Source organism: Phoenix dactylifera, chromosome 4, assembly GCF_009389715.1.
Source record: "Phoenix dactylifera cultivar Barhee BC4 chromosome 4, palm_55x_up_171113_PBpolish2nd_filt_p, whole genome shotgun sequence".
NCBI classification, from domain to species: Eukaryota; Viridiplantae; Streptophyta; class Magnoliopsida; order Arecales; family Arecaceae; genus Phoenix; species Phoenix dactylifera.
Window position 1 is genome coordinate 24,884,229 of NC_052395.1, and position 19,991 is coordinate 24,904,219.

General features: G+C 40.6%; 1 protein-coding gene across 6 annotated transcripts; it reads left to right on the forward strand.

The window, feature by feature from the left end:
• The first annotated feature begins 11,442 nt into the window (after positions 1-11,442).
• Positions 11,443-18,958, forward strand: LOC103710157. 6 transcript variants are annotated; one of them, XR_005511708.1, is made up of 6 exons: positions 12,484-14,882; positions 14,989-15,137; positions 17,537-17,625; positions 17,739-17,780; positions 17,888-17,996; positions 18,118-18,958. XR_005511708.1 is itself a non-coding variant. In XM_039125963.1 (2 exons), the coding sequence occupies exons 1-2, from the start codon at positions 11,660-11,662 to the stop codon at positions 15,001-15,003; spliced, it is 315 nt and encodes a 104-aa protein (XP_038981891.1). In that variant the 5' UTR covers positions 11,443-11,659; the 3' UTR covers positions 15,004-15,613. The 6 variants fall into 6 exon arrangements, 1 of the variants encoding a protein (XP_038981891.1); XR_005511711.1 differs by lacking the exons at positions 12,484-14,882; positions 17,537-17,625; positions 18,118-18,958 and adding an exon at positions 11,569-11,959 and having other exon boundaries at positions 17,888-18,003; XR_005511709.1 differs by lacking the exon at positions 17,537-17,625 and having other exon boundaries at positions 12,484-15,137.
• Positions 18,959-19,991: the final 1,033 nt, after the last annotated feature.

A 19,991-nucleotide genomic window follows, 5' to 3' on the forward strand; every position in this document is an offset into this window, starting at 1 on the left:
ATGTATTACCAAGAGGGGCGCCGACCCCTCTTGTTGCCGCACCAAGGGATCAAAGGAGGAGGGGCGTGAGCCCCTCCCTCTCATGTTGCCCTAATCCTCATCTAATGAGGATTGGGAGGCCCTAATGTGGTTTAGCCCTAATCCAATTAGGCTTAGCCCAAGGGTGAACCAATTTGGATCCAATCTAGGTAAGTCCTAATCCAATTAGAACTTAAATCAATTTTGACTCAATTGAACTCTTCAATCCTAATCCAATTAGGAGTCTTATTGATTCATTAGATTAATAATTAATTGTGACTTAAGAAACCCTAATCCAAATTAGGACATATTTAATTTAGTCCTAATCCAATTAGGACTCTATTTGAATCCGAAGTCCTAATTTGATTAGGACTCTAGGAATCCTACTCCAAGTAGGAATCCGATTTTAATTCAAAACTCCTAATCTCATTAGGATTGTAGGAATCCTATTCCAAGTAGGAATCCTAGTCCTACTCCAACTAGGATTCCCAGTCCTAATCCAATTAGGACTCTAGAAATCCTACTCGAAGTAGGACTCTTGTTTCAAGTCCAATTAATTAATTCCCTTTGTTCCTTCTTCAACTGAATATCAATCGAATTGATTACTTATGATTCCTAATCACGATTCAACCATCGGATCGGTCAATACTTCTAGTGTGTGTGACCCCATAGGTTCTACTCTGACTGGTAGTGAGATATATTATGATCTCTATCATAATATCATTGAAAACTCCTTTCAATGGATTGGAACGATTCCAACTCTACTCATTAGGGTTTATCGATCATCGAGATAATCCCTGTGAGTCCCACCATCCACCAGTGACACCTAGCAGCATGTAGTGGCTACCCAGTAGAATAGAATGATGAACCTCTAGGTGCAGTTATCATGTGATACAGTCCTACTATCGTGGATCCCTACAGGACGGAGGTCATGGACAACTCGTCAAACCCCATCGTCTGTCATATGTGAAGATTTATTCGACTTAAGTTCGAGAGTGGAAAACTCTTTCTCCATTGTGCATACTGCCCCGGCCGAGGTCTTATGAACTTAGTCTTATAAATCACATAGGATCTCTCCTTATCTATCAAGGTCGATAGATTCCTTATAGGTGCATACCATACTCCTACAGTGAACTTACTGCAGCCAATCTACACTGCATGGACCCATATGGCTAGAGACCATGTATGTGTGCAGTCAAACTACAATAACCTCACTGTGAGTAGCCGAAGCACCGCAGGTCAAAGGACCAGTCACACTACTGCAACATCAAGCAAGTCACTGACGAGTGGATAGACATCTAAGTGACTTCTTGTATTGGTCACGCTCAGTACCCTTGTTCTTAACAAGCACCTGCACTATTACTTCAGTGTCGCCACACTGTGGAATCGAGTCTCGTCCATCCATAAGGAAAGTAATCTGTGCACTGATCTCATCGGATCGATCACCGTCCTCGTGATGATCCATCGATCAAGAGCATTCAGAAATTAATCACTAATGATACATGGCTCAAATTCTCAACTCTTGAGAATATGCATCATCATCTTATTAATTCTTTAGACGATTCATAGACACAATAATAATATGAATGAAAAAGATGCCTTTCATTTATTCAATAATAATAAAGTCAAGTACAAATTATGTCCTAGAATTAATAATGTGTCAGCCAAAATTGGCTTCTAGGGCATACATCTAACAATCTCCCACTTGCACTAAAGCCAATCAGTCATATATCTTAGTCCCATCTTTTCAAGGTGGACTTCAGTCTTTTGCTGACTTAGCTGTTTAGTGAACGGGTCTGCCACGTTGTCCGCGGAGTCTACTCTCTGCACTTCAACATACTTCTTCTCAACATAGTCGCGTATGAGATGGAAGCGCCGCTCTATATGCTTGGACTTCTGATGAGACCTTGGCTCCTTAGCAAGAGCTATGGCGCCATTATTATCGCAGTAGAGTGTTATGGCATCTGATGACATTACATCCAATTCCGCAATGAATTTCTTGAACCAGAAGCCTTCCTTAGCAGCTTCAGAGGCGGCGATGTATTCAGCTTCCATAGTAGAATCAGCAATGATCGGTTATTTAGAACTCTTCCAATTCACCGTACCACCATTGCACAAGAACACATATCCAGATATTGACTTTCTATCATCGACATCAGTCATGAAGTCTGAATCTGTGTATCCTTCTACCTTCAACTCTGATGATCCTCCAAAAACCAAGAATAAATTTTTAGTTCTTCTCAAGTACTTAAGAATATTCTTCACAGCTGTCCAGTGTTCTTCACCTGGATTTGACTGATATCTGCTTGTGACACTCACAGCAAGAGCTATATCAGGTCGTGTACATAGCATGGCATACATGAGGCTCCCTATTGCTGATGCATATGGAATCTTGCTCATGCGTTGAATCTCTTCAGATGTGTTGGGGCACATCTTCTTGGAGAGATGAATTCCATGCCTAAGGGGTAAAAGACCCCTTTTGGAGTTTTCCATGCTGAACCTTTTCAGCACTTCCTCTATATACATTTTCTGTGATAGGCCAAGCATCCTTTTAGATCTATCTCTATAGACCTTTATTCCCAAAATATAGGATGCTTCCCCAAGGTCTTTCATGGAGAACTCTTTTGACAACCAGACCTTGACCGAGGTTAGCATGGGAATATCATTCCCTATCAGGAGGATGTCGTCCACGTACAGTACGAGAAATACGACAGCGCTCCCACTAACCTTTTTGTAAACACACGGTTCCTCCTCGTTTTTGATAAAATCAAACGTTTTGATTGCATCATCGAAACGAGCGTTCCAACTCCAAGGTGCTTGCTTTAGTCCATAAATGGACCTTTGCAGCTTGCAGACCTTGTGATCTCTATCACTGGAAGTAAAACCCAAAGGCTGTTCCATATAGATATCTTCTTCAAGATATCCATTTAGGAAAGCAGTTTTCACATCCATTTGCCAGATTTCATAATCATGAAATACTGCAATGGCAAGCAATGTTCGGATGGATTTCAGCATTGCTACAGGTGAAAAGGTCTCCTGATAGTCAATGCCTTCGCGTTGACTATACCCTTTCTCCACAAGCCTTGCCTTATAGGTCTTTACCTCTCCATCCGAACCTATCTTCCTTTTGTAGATCCATTTGCATCCAATAGGTACAATACCTTCTGGTGGATCTACTAAGGTCCAGACTTGGTTGGAATGCATGGAGTCTAATTCTGACTTCATAGCTTCCAACCATTTCTCAGAATCGACATCAGATATCGCCTCGTTGTAGGTTTTGGGATCCTGTATGTGATCCCTATCTCCCACTAGGAACATTTCCTCGGTATCCTCTTCTATTATACCTAAGTATCTATCGGGAGGATGGGAGACCCTACTAGATCTACGAGGTGGTCGAGGGACATCGTGTACTGGCTCTGTATGAATGGGTTCAATAGGATCCATGACTCATTGCTTTTCAGAGACTTTCTCTTCAAGCTCAATTTTCCTCCCACTGCCTCTATCAAGGATAAACTGGTTTTCCAAGAAGATGGCGTGATGGCTCACAAACACATTGTGATCCTCTGAGACGTAAAAATTGTATCCTAATGACTCTTTAGGATATCCTATAAAACGAGCACTTATGGTCCTAGCCTCTAGTTTGTCCGCCTGTAGTCTCTTGACGTGGGCCGGACATCCCCAAATCTTGAGATGACCAAGACTTGGTTTCTTACCATGCCATATCTCATACGGTGTGGTAGGAACGGATTTAGAGGGAACTCTATTCAGTAGATATACTGCGGTAAGTAAGACATCTTCCCAAAGAAATATAGGTAAATTAGTGAAGCTCATCATGGACCTGACCATATCCAATAGGGTCCGATTCCTCCTCTCTGACACCCCGTTGAGTTGAGGTGTACCCGGAGGTGTCCACTGTGAGACTATGCCGTTTTCCTTGAGATAGTCCCGGAATTCCCCACTAGGGTATTCTCCTCCTCGATCTGATCGAAGAGCCTTAAGGGGTTTTCCAATTTGTTTTTCTACTTCATTTCTGAACTCTTTGAACTTTTCAAAAGATTCAGATTTGTGTCTCATAAGATATACATACCCATACCGTGAATAATCATCGGTAAAGGTAATGAAGTACGAATAACGTCTCCTGGCTAGTACATCGAATGAGCCACATACATCTGTATGTACTAGGATAAGTATTTCAGTGGTCCTCTCCCCATGTCCTACAAAGGGTAATCTAGCCATTTTTCCTTGAAGACAGGATTCGCAAACTGGATATGACTCGGAAGTCAATGAGCCGAGAAGTCCATCTTTATCCATTTTGTTCATTCTGTCCTCTCCAATATGGCCAAGCCTAAGGTGCCACAAATATTTTTGGTTTATCTCATCTCTGGATCTTTTGGATCCTTTGGCACTCACTTCTTGCTCAGACACATTTATAGATACATCCATATGCAAATGATAGAGACTGTCAATCACAAAACCACGTGCGACTATTTTATTTCTTAAATAAATAGAACAACAGTCTTTGTCAAATGTAAAAACATGACCTTCCTGTGCTAGACATGAAATAGAAATCAAATTTCTGCTAGCAACAGGTACATAATAGCAGTCTCTAAGTAATAAACTAAAACCAGACGGTAGTCGCAGATGGTAGGTGCCCACAGCCACAGCAGCAACTTTTGCCCCGTTGCCAACCCGAAGGGTTACTACACCTTCTGCCAGCCTTCTACTTTCCTTTAGACCCTGCATGGTAGTGCATAGATGAGCACTAGAACCAGAATCTATAACCCAACTAGAAGTAGAAGAAACCGTTAGATTAGTTTCAATTATGAGCAAGTCAATACCTTCTGAAGGTGTGTCACCTTTCTTGTTCTTCAGGCTCTCGAGGTATGAAGGACAGTTCCTCTTCCAGTGGTCGTCGACATTACAGTGGAAACATTTTCTTTTGTCATTGGCCCTTTTCTTTTGAACTTCCTTCTTTGGCTTCTTGTCTTTCTTTTGCTTCTTAGCAGCCTTCTTTTTCTTCCAAGTAGACTTTCTCTTGGAACCAGAAGTCAACTCAGCAGCAAGGACATCGCCCCTTGAACCTTTCAAGGCTCCCTCAGCAGTTACCAACATATTTATTAGTTCAGTCTTAGTGCATTCAATCTTATTCATATGGTAGTTTACTATAAACTGACCAAATGAATTAGGAAGGGATTGAAGGATCAGATCAACTTGCAATTCCTTGTGCATGTTCATACTGAGCTTCTCAAGCTCCTCTAGGTCCTTGATCATAGTTAGACCGTGATCATGGACAGACTGCCCCTCGCGCATCTTTGCTTTGAAGAGCCTCTTGGACACTTCAAAACGAGCTGTGCGACTCTGCTCACCATACAACTCTTGCAGGTGTGCCAGTATGTTCCTAGCAGTCTTCATATTTTCATGCTGGTATTGGAGTTCATTTGACATGGATGCCATCATATAGCATTTAACTCTAATGTCATCACCCATCCACTTTTGATGCATCTGTCGCTGAACATCAGTAGGACGTGTTGGTAGTGTGGGGATATCTGAATCGAGTATGTAGCCTATTTTCTCACAGTCCAAAACAATTTTGAGATTTCTAAGCCAGTCCTTGTAATTTGTTCCGGTCAGTCGGTTGGTCTCAAGAATACGGGTCAAAGGGTTTGAGGCTGACATTGTATCTGCAGAGAGTAAAGATTCTAGTTAGACTTTTGTACTTGATCCTAATCTGTTCTAAGGTCTTTTAGAACAAATGTAACTCCCACTATTTTCTCGAATCCCTCACACTCCCCTGGTAGGAAAACGGAAATCCCACACGACTAGGATATCTAGTAGGTACTGCGGTCTCACCAATCTACATGGCACCTCACCTAACAGTTATTGGTGACACATAGATGGATGAGTGTACAACTCTTGTACAATGCTTCTCAAGCATGTTGCAGTGCAACTTGGTCTCTAAGCCATGAAGACCTCACCTAACAGTTATTGGTCCCATTTCTTAGTTAAGTCAGACCCACCGTATAACCGTAGAAATAAAGTCGTCATTGGGTCCTCACCTAACAGTTATTGGTGCCCAACCCCACCTTTATCCTACAACATCTCATGTCTATAGAGAGGTCCAGCCCCCCGATGCAACTTGCCCACTGTGTCCAGCTGAGACAAATCAACATCAGAAAGGCCTTAGCAGCTCTACTACAGTGGAAGACCTGTTGACTTAATATTGGTTAATCAGGTCTTAGTGTTTGCAACTTGAGCTCTTCATAAGAGGTAATCGAACAATTGGCCAGGTAAGTAGGTGGGAGGCTCCCCTTACTCAGAGAGTAAGGTCCTAATTAAGTAACCACCTTTCATGCTTTCCTAGACACCAATTAGATCAATTAATCTAATATGACTTGCTCATGTCGGTTCACTCTCGACTTGATTGAGGAGGTTTTAATTAAGGTCTCAATTGGGTTTGCTACATCACATGTAAACCTATCTATCCGACTCTCATTCACATCACATGCAAACGGCACATTGCAGGTAGTTATAATCACAGCAATAATTAAAGCTAAACTTTAAATAGGTGATGATCATGGATTCTAGTTAGGTCGTATTACAAGCACATGCATGTCAATCGATCAACTGGTCTTCAACTCTTGAATTGGTTCCAAGCCTCCTTGATTCGATCCTTGACCAACTCTTGATCCAATCGCCATCAACCGCTTAGACCCCTGCTCATCTCATGCATCATCTTCGACTTGATCGTTGACGTACATCACATCATAGAAATACAACCAGATATAAAATAAAAACAAAAATAAATTACATCTTCCTTTTAGGAGGCACGCAGGCCTCTCAAAACATTAAATAAGATGCATGCAAGCATCTGAAAAATTACATGACATTACAGATCACATCGCAGGTCATTACATTCGATACCAAAAGGGTTTGAATCCTATGATTATCACCATATGCAACAATTATAATTTTCAGATCTGAGAATTAATTGATTATGTTATGACAGGTTGCTGATCATGCTAATCATGATTCTAAACTTTGTAATCTCATTAACAATGCAATTAGAATCATCATCTTATCACATAAAAATCAGCATGCAAAAATTCAGCAACCCTGAAAAATCTGCATGCAGAAATTCAGCAACCCTGAAAAATCTGCATGCAGAAATTTTCAGCATGCATGATCATTCAATTTTCAGATCTAATAAGCCTTTAGATAATTAATTCTTACCTTAATCTACGAAACCTAAGCTCTGATACCACTGTTAGAACCCGCCCATGCCGCTGATATTTCAAAAACAAAATCAGATGGCAGCGGAAGGGGCATGTGCGGGATCGACGATCATCGCATGAACATCGTTTGATAACCGTTCGTAGTTAGGTGAGGATTAAAAACTTTTAATAACTTTAGGAAGATCAGATCTTCACCTTGTGCGGGTAGATGATCACCGCAAACTGAAGTTCGTGGTTTAGGATGAAAGTTCGCTTGAAGCCGTTCAAGTGCCCGGCCTCTACGCGTATCCACACGAAGTAGAGGACCGATCAAAGCTTCCTTGTCTCCCCGGGGTGCTAGCTCCTTTGCAGAGACAACTTTGGATGGCTGATTTCCTCTCTATCAATCAACCCTTGATTGTGCTTGAGAGGAGGAAGAAGAAGAAGGGATCTTGAAGAAGAACCAAAGCCTTCACTGCAGCCTTTCTTTTCCCTGCGTTGGATGAAGGAAGGGAAGGGGAGGAGGCCGCCAAGGCTTCTTCTTCCTTTCTTCTTGCTTTCGGCTGAAACAAGGAGAGGAGGAGGGGAGGGCATACGGCAGCAAGAGGAGGAGCTTCTCATCAATTAGGTCAGCCCCCAAGCCTCCTCCTTTTATAACATCTAGGACTCCTACAAGTTAGGAGCCCTTGATGTATTACCAAGAGGGGCACCGACCCCTCTTGTTGCCGCACCAAGGGATCAAAGGAGGATTGGGAGGCCCTAATGTGGTTTAGCCCTAATCCAATTAGGCTTAGCCCAAGGGTGAACCAATTTGGATCCAATCTAGGTAAGTCCTAATCCAATTAGAACTTAAATCAATTTTGACTCAATTGAACTCTTCAATTCCAATCCAATTAGGAGTCTTATTGATTCATTAGATTAATAATTAATTGTGACTTAAGAAACCCTAATCCAAATTAGGACATATTTAATTTTAGTCCTAATCCAATTAGGACTCTATTTTAATCCGAAGTCCTAATTTGATTAGGACTCTAGGAATCCTACTCCAAGTAGGAATCTGATTTTAATTCAAAACTCCTAATCTCATTAGGATTGTAGGAATCCTATTCCAAGTAGGAATCCTAGTCCTACTCCAACTAGGATTTCCAGTCCTAATCCAATTAGGACTCTAGGAATCCTACTCGAAGTAGGACTCTTGTTTCAAGTCCAATTAATTAATTCCGTTTGTTCCTTCTTCAACTGAATATCAATCGAATTGATTACTTATGATTCCTAATCACGATTCAACCATCGGATCGGTCAATACTTCTAGTGTGTGTGACCCCATAGGTTCTACTCTGACTGGTAGTGAGATATATTATGATCTCTATCATAATATCATTGAAAACTCCTTTCAATGGATTGGAACGATTCCAACTCTACTCATTAGGGTTTATCGATCATCGAGATAATCCCTGTGAGTCCCACCATCCACCAGTGACACCTAGCAGCATGTAGTGGCTACCCAGTAGAATAGAATGATGAACCTCTAGGTGCAGTTATCATGTGATACAGTCCTACTATCGTGGATCCCTACAGGACGGAGGTCATGGACAACTCGTCAAACCCCATCGTCTGTCATATGTGAAGATTTATTCAACTTAAGTTCGAGAGTGGAAAACTCTTTCTCCACTGTGCATACTGCCCCGGCCGAGGTCTTACGAACTCAGTCTTATAAATCACATAGGATCTCTCCTTATCTATCAAGGTCGATAGATTCCTTATAGGTGCATACCCTACTCCTACAGTGAACTTACTGCAGCCAATCTACACTGCATGGACCCATATGGCTAGAGACCATGTATGTGTGCAGTCAAACTACAATAACCTCACTGTGAGTAGCCGAAGCACCGCAGGTCAAAGGACCAGTCACACTACTGCAACATCAAGCAAGTCACTGACGAGTGGATAGACATCCAAGTGACTTCTTGTATTGGTCACGCTCAGTACCCTTGTTCTTAACAAGCACCTGCACTATTACTTCAGTGTCGCCACACTGTGGACTCGAGTCTCGTCCATCCATAAGGAAAGTAATATGTGCACTGATCTCATCGGATCGATCACCGTCCTCGTGATGATCCATCGATCAGGAGCGTTCAGAAATTAATCACTAATGATACATGGCTCAAATTCTCAACTCTTGAGAATATGCATCATCATCTTATTAATTCCTTGGACGATTCATAGACACAATAATAATATGAATGAAAAAGATGACTTTCATTTATTCAATAATAATAAAGTCAAGTACAAATTATGTCCTAGAATTAATAATGTGTCAGCCAAAATTGGCTTCTAGGGCATACATCTAACATAAAACCCGTCTTATTTCGGTAAATCATGAAGGAACTGATTCCACCTCGGTTCGATATCTCCTCAGATCTCCTAGATCACCTTAAGAGCTTTAAGGCTCTAGTATGAAATGTAACATCATTCACAAAGAACTCCACTCTGCTAAAATCTCTCCCTTTTATACTTTTGCCACTTTATTCTGACTTAATCATCGGAGGGTCTTCTGCTGGAAACTCTCTGGCAAGCAGACTTTTTGCAGGCCATCGTTGGAGGAAGCCAGCTCCAGCACATCTTGGCCACTTCATCTAGCTCGGTTCCCACCGACCTCAAGGTCATTCCGAGCTGCGCTCTAACCTCGGTCTGGATTCAGCGACAATATAACCAATATGAGACTAAACATACGCCCACATGGGTCCTCACACATTATCTCTATATTGCATCCATTTTGTAGTTCGAATAACATGTGCATGGTGGTACCTTGGAATGGAAGACTCCCTCATCCTTGGAGTTAGAGGCTCACTCGTCCCGATTTTTTCTATATAAGTGAAGTAGGAAGCCATAGAAGACTATCCTTGTTCTGCGGTGACAAACTGTTTTTTCAATTGACAAATTTTGGTACCATTTCCTTATTAGGATTTGCCCACAACTCTTGAGCAATCTTGATATAAGCAACATTATCAGAAAGATCTTTATTGAGAATATTGAGTAAGCAGGACAAAAACATATGGTTGCATCATTCCTATGCCTTGATAATAGAGTTAGGTGCAGTTGGTTTGGGTTGAGATCTATTTATAAAACATAACTTATATTTTGCTGCAAGAGCAACAATTATGTCTTCAGTTTCTATAATTGTCTCCAATAAGAATTCGCGGAGTCCATACAATCTCTGGACTATCAGTGATGCAAATAATGAGAGCTGAAACCAAACCGATGCCATTATTGTTGTTGATGCTATAGGATCTGTTTGGAGAAAATTTCTTCCGACATGCTCATGATGATAAGATACAAGAAATAAGATGGACTGCAATGGAGAGGAGATGGAATCTTTGATGTCTAGCTCTAATACCATGATAAAATTAGTTGGAAAGAATTATTATATTTCCTTGAATATATATAAGTCCATGTGATACAAATTCTATAATTTTTAGAATGGTTAGAAATATAAATTTCATGATCTTAGAAATAGCTATAACATATGTACAATAATAGAAGTCAACAACAAAATTATATAAAAAATATAGAGATTGCAGAGAGCACGAGTATTGAAATCAATCCTAATTATTATGGAGAGATGAAAGCTCGTATGCTTACCCGGATTGTCTAACGGAGATAATAGAAAAAAATTATAGTTTTGTATAGCTTAAATATAGAAATGAATCTTAATAATTGTGGAGAGATGACAGCTTACATGATTGACTATGTTGATTAATAGATCACGCTCTTAGCTCTATAATATTACCAAGGTCTATAATATTACCAAGTGAGGGAGGAAAAAGACAATATGTTAGAGGGAAAACAAAAAGCAGAGCTCATATTTTATGATACCATCATCGGTTCCGATGTGAGAAAGATGGTTTCCTGTACGAGGGAGAAGGTTTCTGTGACAACTTTGCAGCTGTTTTCCTCCATTAAGTGGTCCCCTACAGTTTGATGATGCCCTTACGGATGACTTGGAGCATGTATTGAATGATCATCCTGTAGCTTACTTGAAAATCAAGAAAAATATATTATTTTTATCTATCTTTCTACCTACTTATCTTTCTATTTTTTTTTATCAGTATAGAAAATATTTTCTAGAAACAACGACAACCACTATAGGAGAGAAAAAAAAAAAATAAAAATTAAAACAAGGACAATCTTCGCATGGGTCGCAGCAAGATGCTCTCACCCTGCTCCAAAAGCCACGTCACAACCACGTTTGTTTCTTTAATGTAGGAGATTAGGGTCTCCATTCTCCTGGTTGCCTTTGGTTTTTTATCTACATTGCTTTCCGAACATCACAACCACTCCCTGCGTATAATTGAACGAGCCTGAGGTCCTTCCTGTCTCGAATTGACAGAGATCAAGTTTCTCTCTTTGCAGCAGGAGTCTCTTCTGAGATGGTGGGGGGTGCAGTGACGGTCGGAGGATGGGTTGCATCTGCCTTTGCCGGTAAGGCGATCGACATGCTTAAATCTTATTTGGAGGACAACCACGACTTGGATGCAGATATGAAGAGGAGGCTGGGCAATGTGCAACTCGCTCTTCCACGGATCGAGCGCGCGATCAACGCAGCTGAGGGATGGCCGATCGAGGACGAGCCCCTTCTGGCATGGCTAAGGCAAGTCAAAGATTTGACTTACAAGGCAGAGGACTTGGTCGATGATTTGGAATCCAAATTCCACCAGGGTGAAAATAAGGTGCGTGCTTCTAGATCCTCTATGCTGCAGACTCTCAAGCGTACAGTTTTGACTGGTGATGATCTCAAAAACTTGAACAACCTTGCGAGTGACCTTGAGCGAATTAATCAACAAATTGACCATTGGCAACCAGTGCTGGACCAGCACAAAACAAATATAAGAGCTGCAATCAGCGAGAATAGGTCTTTTTTAACCCCTCAGGAAGTGATTGGACGAAATACAGAGACAGATGTTATAGTAAGGATGTTACTGAGTTGCAGAGGAGAGGAGGGGACTAGTAGTACTCCGAGCTTTGTTGTCCTTCCCATAGTAGGCATGGGGGGTGCCGGCAAAACTACGCTTGCAAGGCATATTTTTATGCATCAGAGGCTTTTCCCCAATGACAGAAGTCAGGAGAATCATTTCTCATTGAAAAGGTGGTTGGACGTGTCTAATAATCTTGATATTAAGGAAATTGCAAATAAGTTGGTCTCGAACAATGAAAGCCCGGTACCAGAAATTGTAGATGATCATCATTATGCTAATGCTATTTTGGAAGATATGTTGAAGAAACTTCAGAGTATGACGAGGGAGCAGAGTTTTTTGATCGTCCTCGATGATGTATGGAATGTGGACATAAATGGTTGGGATAAACTGCCCAGAGCCTTAGCTCGTGGGGCAAGGGGAAGCACTGTATTGTTAACAACTCAATATAAAAGAGTAGCAAAAATCATGTGCACTATGGACCCTATAAAACTAGATGTTCTAAAGGAAGATGACTATCGAAAACTTTTAGAACAACGCACATTTGGTGGTCAGATTCTTGAGGAACACACAAGGCAAGATTTACAATCAATTGGTAGGAAAATGTCTATACTGCGACGCTTACCTCTGGCAGCAAACGCACTGGGAAATTTGTTAAGGTTCAATCTGGATTCGAATTACTGGAAGACATTCTTGAATAGTAAATGGTGGGAACATGAAGCAGTTTTAAAAGATGTACTACCATCTCTGGGATTGAATTATCAAAACCTAGATGCAACTTAGAAACTATGCTTTGCTTATTGTTACATATTTCCCAGCAGTCACAAATTCGAGGATATAGCTCAGGGTTTCATCCAGCCCAAGATCGGGGGAAAAATGAGAATAGAGGATATAGGGAGGCAGGTATTTGCCGAACTTGTAGATAGGAATTTCTTCCAAAGGAGATCTGAAACTGAAAATGAGTATGTGATGCATGATATAATTAGAGAGTTGGCAGTATATCTTTCTTCGAATGATTGTTTTGTGATTAATGATGAGACTGAACAAATTCAACCAGGAGTGCGCCATCTAACTGTTACAACTAGCAAATTGGATGCATTTAATGATTTGAGCATGGTTGAAAATTTGAGAACCTTTTTGTTCTTTGGCGATTATGAAACAGATGAATTTTATAAGGTTCTTAAGAGCATTTTAAAATACTCGAAAAGCCTGCGAGTGTTGGATTTATCTTACAATAATACAGAAATCAGCAAACTACCAAAAGCTTGTCACATCTACGGTACCTGGATATCTCTAACACTAAAATCTGTTGGTTGCCGAAGCTATTTTGTAAGCTTTACCATCTACAGGTGCTGAACTTGCAGCTGTGCAATTTTAATGAGTTACCTGAAGAAATGAACAAGTTGACCAACTTGCACCATTTATGTGCAGAATCTAAGACAGTTTCTCTAATATCTGGGATTGGGAAACTTACTTGCCTTCAAGAACTAAAGGAATTCCATGTTGGAAAGAAGAAGGGTCACAAGATAGAAGAATTAAAGGACCTAAAAGAACTTCGAGGGCAGCTATTAATTCAGAATCTTGAGAATATTGATAGGAAGGAAGAGGCCATGAATGCTAAACTAAGGGAAAAGAGGCACCTTGATGCACTGCATCTTTATTTTGAGATAAAGGATGGACTAGTGACTAGATCCGGCTTCATTTTAACAAGAATGCTCAAAGTATTTTCAAAAAGCGAAATGCACCTAACTTGAAAGGGCTACTTGAGGGGCTCGAACCTTATTGTGATATCAAGGAACTAGTAATCAAGGGTTATGATAGCGATATGTTTCCAAGTTGGCTGGTCAATAGAGAACGTCTCACTAGTCTAAAATCTATTCATCTAAGTTCTTGTGAAAAGTTGACAAGCCTTCCACCCCTTGGCCAACTTCCCTCTCTCAGGGTCCTGCATATTGAAACATTGCCTGCACTGAGAAAAATCGGTGTTGAACTCTATGGCAGTGTTAATGGTGCGTTTCCATCTTTGGAGGAGCTGAAACTACAGGACTTGAAGGAATTTGAGGAGTGGTCACAAGTACAAGGCCAGTAGTTATTTCCTTGCCTCCGAAAACTCCACATAGAGCAATGTTTGAAGTTGACAAAATTTGCCCTCCTCATGCTAAACTTACCAGTTACAGAGCTCAAAATCAACTCATGTGGTGACCTTAGCAGCGCAGTACCTGAATATCTACAAAGACTCACCTCGCTCACCATGTTAAAGATTTCTCATTACCCACACATGACATCTCTGTCTTTGTCTAACCTGGTTGCCCCTACAGACTTATGTCTTTCAAACTGCCCAGAGCTGAGTTTCCAAGGGGAATTACAGTCCCTCACTGATCTGAAGCAGTTAGAGATTGCAGGATGTCCAAAGTTATGTGAGTCGTTACACCCAGAGCAACCACTGCAGAACTAGGGTTTGCTATCTCTCAATGAACTACATATGGATGACAGCCTCCTAGTCAACAATCTTGGGATTCTCCTGACAAGCCTACCTGCGCTCCAGATTCTGAATATTTTCAGTTGCAGTCATCTTGTTTGCTTAAGTGAAGAGCAGGAGATGTGGTTTCGGCAACTAACCTCTCTCCAAGAGCTACAGTTTTCTAATTGTGACAATCTCCAGCATCTGCCTAATAATTTGGTAACCCTTTCCTTGCTCAAGACGTTGACCATATGCGACTGTCCTGAGGTCATGTCATTGCCAGAGAATCTCTTGGCTGCCTCACTTAAAGAATTGCATTTCTCAGGATGCCGGCCATTGAAGGAACGGTACCAAAAGGAGGGAGGACCAGATTGGCAAAACATTGCTCATGTACCTTGCATATGTATTGACCACAAGACCATACAAATGCTTCAAGAAGAAAGCTCAGACACGGCTGCTACTTCTATGTCTTAGGTATATGATCTGCTTTCTAGCTTTTGTACACATCCCTCAGTTACACTTTACATTTGCTTTGCGTATTAATGATTTCAAATTCTAGTAATATACTAGGACAACAGCTTATGCCGGCCAATATTATCTGCCCTCCCTTTGTTCTTTTTTATGATAATCATTGTTTTTCACAATTGATTAGATATTCTATTGCTTAAAGAGCTCAGTAACCTCTCTGTAATCTAATCTCAGATTGAGAAATCCAGTTCCTATTGTTTGTGCTAGTAACACATTGATTGAAGTTCCAAAGATAGTCTATGGCACCTAAGGACAATTTGATCCTTGTATGAGATATCGTGCTACCTCTAGGTATATGAAGTCCCATGTTAGATCCTGTTAACCCACAAGTATGTATTTTGTTTTGTGATCTAGCAACAGAGCCGGCCCGAGCCTTAGGCGATCGAGGCGGTCGCCTAAGGCCCCGGGCCAATGGAAGGCCCCGGGAGGTGAAGGGAGAAAAGAAATTGAGAGAGAGAGGGGGAAGTTTTTGGCACCGTGATCAAAAGGAAGCAAAGGCCCCTTTTAAAACGGAAACAGGAGCTGGCTACGAGTCTTCTCCCTTGATGGAAGGGAGGTGGAGAGTTTTCTGGCCTGCAGAGGAGCAATTTGGGAAGTTGGGGACAGTAGTTTTGTTTTGGGTGAGGGGGAGAGAGAGAGAGAGAGAGAGAGAGAGAGGAGGGATTTGGTTGGCTTGATACCCGCCTGAAGCCACTCTTATCTTTCATCCCTTCTCTTTTTTGGTTTTGGTCTTGGTTTTCCTTCCCTCACAATACTCCTGATCCACCTGGGCCATCGGGAAGAAAGATAGGGGGATTGGAGATGGACTTCTTGGAGGGTAGAGAGAGAAAAGGAGGGAAGAGGGGGGAGGGTGGTGTTGAATGGCTGCTGTGCTGTGATGCTGCAGTAGCTGCTTCGGTACTCGGGTACTCACTTTGAAAGGGAGATGGTGGGATGGGATTTTTATTAATTAGGTCGAGTGAATTTTCCATAATGCCCCTACTTTCTTTTATAAAAAAAAGGCTTGGACAAATTCTGCTCTTGCTTTACCATAATTCCCATAAAGAGTGCCATAGGATGTTCTTTTCCTATTCTGCTCTTACTTGACAGAATAAAAGTATTATTAAGCATTATCTCAGTTATTTAATCAGTTTCATGGCTCTTTTTTTAGGTTAATTACTTTTCTATATTTTCATTCAAAAATTATATTAAATTAAAAAAGACTTCTTATCTATTCTTATTAGATTCGTGTATCTTTATTGAAATATTATACTTGATTACTATCTATTTTTATATCATTTTTAAAAAATATTTTATACTTATTTAAAATTTTATTATTAAAAAAAAGGCCTCATCTATTGGATTCGCCTTAGGCCTCCAAATGTATTGGGCCGCCCCTGTCTAGCAATCTTATCATATAGTCTGATGGCAATCCTGCACCTAATCATTTTTTTCTCCTACGTTGTACTTGTTTACATTTCTAAGGTCGTGCCACAACCAGCTTTATGAGGGCATTGTGTCAAGCTACAGCATACTGATACATGCACATGAATTTTTGAGTGTATGGCTTGTACAAACAATCACAGCCTGATTTGTGGTCAATCTTTGCATTAGCAACTGATTGATGTCTCTTGGTGTGTTGCTATAAAGGAGGCTCATTTGGGAATTTGATGGGATTCAGGTTATTTTTCGAGGATGGATGAGATTTGGTTTGTTAATGACATCAAAAAAATGTAATCACTATGTATGTACTTGTGCAAGTTTGGGATAACATCAAGGTTGCAAAAGTACTGGTCAAGATTTTGCTAAACTTAATAGAAAATCTCATCTTAGTACAGGCTTAGGACTTCATTATCCACTAACCCCATATTGCATTTTCATTATTTAATTTCTCATGTTGTTGGTTGCTGATCTTGCTCGAAGAATTGCATATCACAAGATGCCAGATGAGCATTGCCTTTAGAGTAAGGAGCTGATTGGCCAATGACTGTTCACATCCCCCACATGCATATCAATCTGGAAATGCTATGAGATGGTACGACAAAGCCACTGCTACTTCCATTGCTTAGGTCCACTCTCACTTCCTATCCTTTATCTGTCAGTAATATTTTGCATTATTCATATATTAACGGCCTGACCGCAATATTATATGAGGACAACAGTTTATGGAAGTCCTTATTTTCCAGCTCTTTTCCTTCTTTTTTTCTTTAGTCATATTCATATTTCAATTGTTTGAAGAGCTCGCTGGTCTAATTGGGAATTCTCTTATTAGATCTCAGTAACGGTACATGTTTTTTAAGGCTTAAAGCACACATTCTGTGTTTTGTCATCTAACTGCACTCTATTCATCTATCGCATACTTGTAGGTAAATAGAAATATTTCCATTTCTTACCTGGCATTTTAAATTTCTAAGGTTAGCTTGAGATGAGAAACTCTAGGAGGCATTGTGCCAAGGTATCACCACTTATTCACAATTTAGATTTGGTAGCATATGGCTTTCGCAACAAATTCAGTTCAAAGTGTTTTCAACTTCTAGCACCTGATCAGTCATTCAATTCTTCTGATAGGTTGCATTGGACCAGCCAACTTCAAGGATGCGACAAGCTTCAGTATGTTAAAACTGTTTCAAACCACTTTATGTCCCTGAGCTGAGCCCTGAATCAGTTTTAATCACCTAAGAAATAGTCTTGCTAATCATCTCAATTTGAAACTCCAGGACATGCTGCGATGTTCCACAAGGAAGCCAGCTTCCAAATGTTCTAAACTGGAAAGCACTTCATAGGATCCTGACATGCTGTAATGGACTCTCATTTGGAATGCCACAAGTTTGCGCATTTTTTCCCTTCTTTTCCTTTCCTCTCTTTTATTTCTTTCTATTTTTTGTTTTTATTGCTGAGAAATGTGATCCCCGTGCATTTACATGCATCCTTGGATGATAAATGGCAGAGTTGTTGAAGTTAAATATGAGTAGTTTGGGGTGTCACAAAATATGATGTAAGGTCTTATTGGACGCATATATTCTCCACATGCCCAATGTTCAGCACCATCTGGAAAGCAATCTGCTCAGAGCTGGGGGATCTTCATGCACAATCCTCTTTCGACTATCTCTGCACTGATTGGGTCCAGCAGAACTTTGCTAAGAACAGCCGGCACATTATACTAATGCTGCTCGTAGCCGTGGCTTGGTCTTGTTGGAGAGAAAGGAACGCCAGACTTTTCCTTAACAAGCACAGACCCATTGACTTAATTGCCACTGAAGCACTGCATACATTCAATGATCGGTCACTAATCTGTAGATACAGCACTCTTGCAGATTTTGCTGTGGACTAGGGTGAGGCATTTTCACAGTCATCTGGTCGACCTCTGAATTCTACCTGCACCTTTTTGGTATCTTTAGCAATTGAAGATGACAGGTGGCATGGGCTTTGGCACAGACTCTGGCACAGCACAGGCTCTGGCATGAATTTCTCTCTGCTACTGGAAAACACTGATGGTGTCATCCCCAACTCCTTTACTTGAACGGCTGAAAACTCTAGTCACTGGGTCTTCTTTGGCAAACACTTCGACCGGCTCATGGGTAAGGAGAATGAAGAGCTGTAGAATGATGAGATTGCTCCTGGGGCTTTACACATTTGAGGTTCTTGATGCTGGAGATGCTCCCAATTTTGGTTCATCAATTCTCTGCTAATGTAACTGATCACTTGATCTCACTCCTTTTGTAAATACTTTTTCATCTTCAATAAAAGCCAGGTGGCTATTTACTTAGCCTGCTTTTCCATCAAAAAAAGATCTTACTAGATGTTACCACGCTTGTGTAATTTTGTTTCCTTTTCTTACTATTGCAGCCTGCAATCTGAGCTGAGGGTAGGTTTTTGGAGTTAGCTCACCCACCAATTTTGAATTGTCGATGTCAGAGTAGAAGCCCCAAATGGAGAATTAGAAATTTATTTAATAGGGGATTGTAACATTTCACCTGGAGATGGAAAATTCACTATTATTTGTTTATGAATCATGAGAGCAAACCTGTGATGAGGAGATGAGCTACTGAGAAAAATTTTAGCCTGCTCAGAATATCCATTAAGATGCAGAATCAAAAGATGGATTCTCCATTACGAGATATGTGGGCCTTAAATTCACGTTTGCATAAGTTTTTTGACCGAATGATGAATTCCATGTAAGCTGCCCTTTTAGATAAAGAAGCAATGATTTTCAAGTTCAACATTCGAAGAAACACTTCCATTAGCAGAAAAGGTGACGCGCATTGTTTCATTTTTCCAAAAATTTCAGATAAATACAAAAATAGAGATGGGAATGCACACAGTACAGGGGCACCCAAAAAGTCATTTTTTTATGTAAGTGGAGGAAGGAAGACCATTCCCTATATTTTATTAAGAGATGGAAAAGAATATCAGGTACAAGTACAGAGGATAAATAGAGGATGATGTAGAAGACAAATGATCTTACTGACTGAGTAGAGTGTCGATCTTCCTCTCTAAGATTTTATGTCCTATTTTTCCCTTCTCGGTTGATTGGGGATTTCTTCTTCAGGAACACCCTACAGTTTCTTTCCAACCAAATTTGCCAACAAAATACAAGCACCATTTGATCCTATACTCTATGAAAATAATGGATCCTCTTGCATCTCCAAGTTGTCTACAATGTCTGTAAGGAAGTTGGCTAACCTCTCCAAGCGATGCACTTTTTGACAGTCAACAAAACACCTTTAGAATAGGAGCAATGAATAAAAAGGTGATTAGTAGTTGCTTGAGGAGCTCCACATAATAGAAGGCAGAACTGGTAGGCCAACCTTTTTTCGTTAA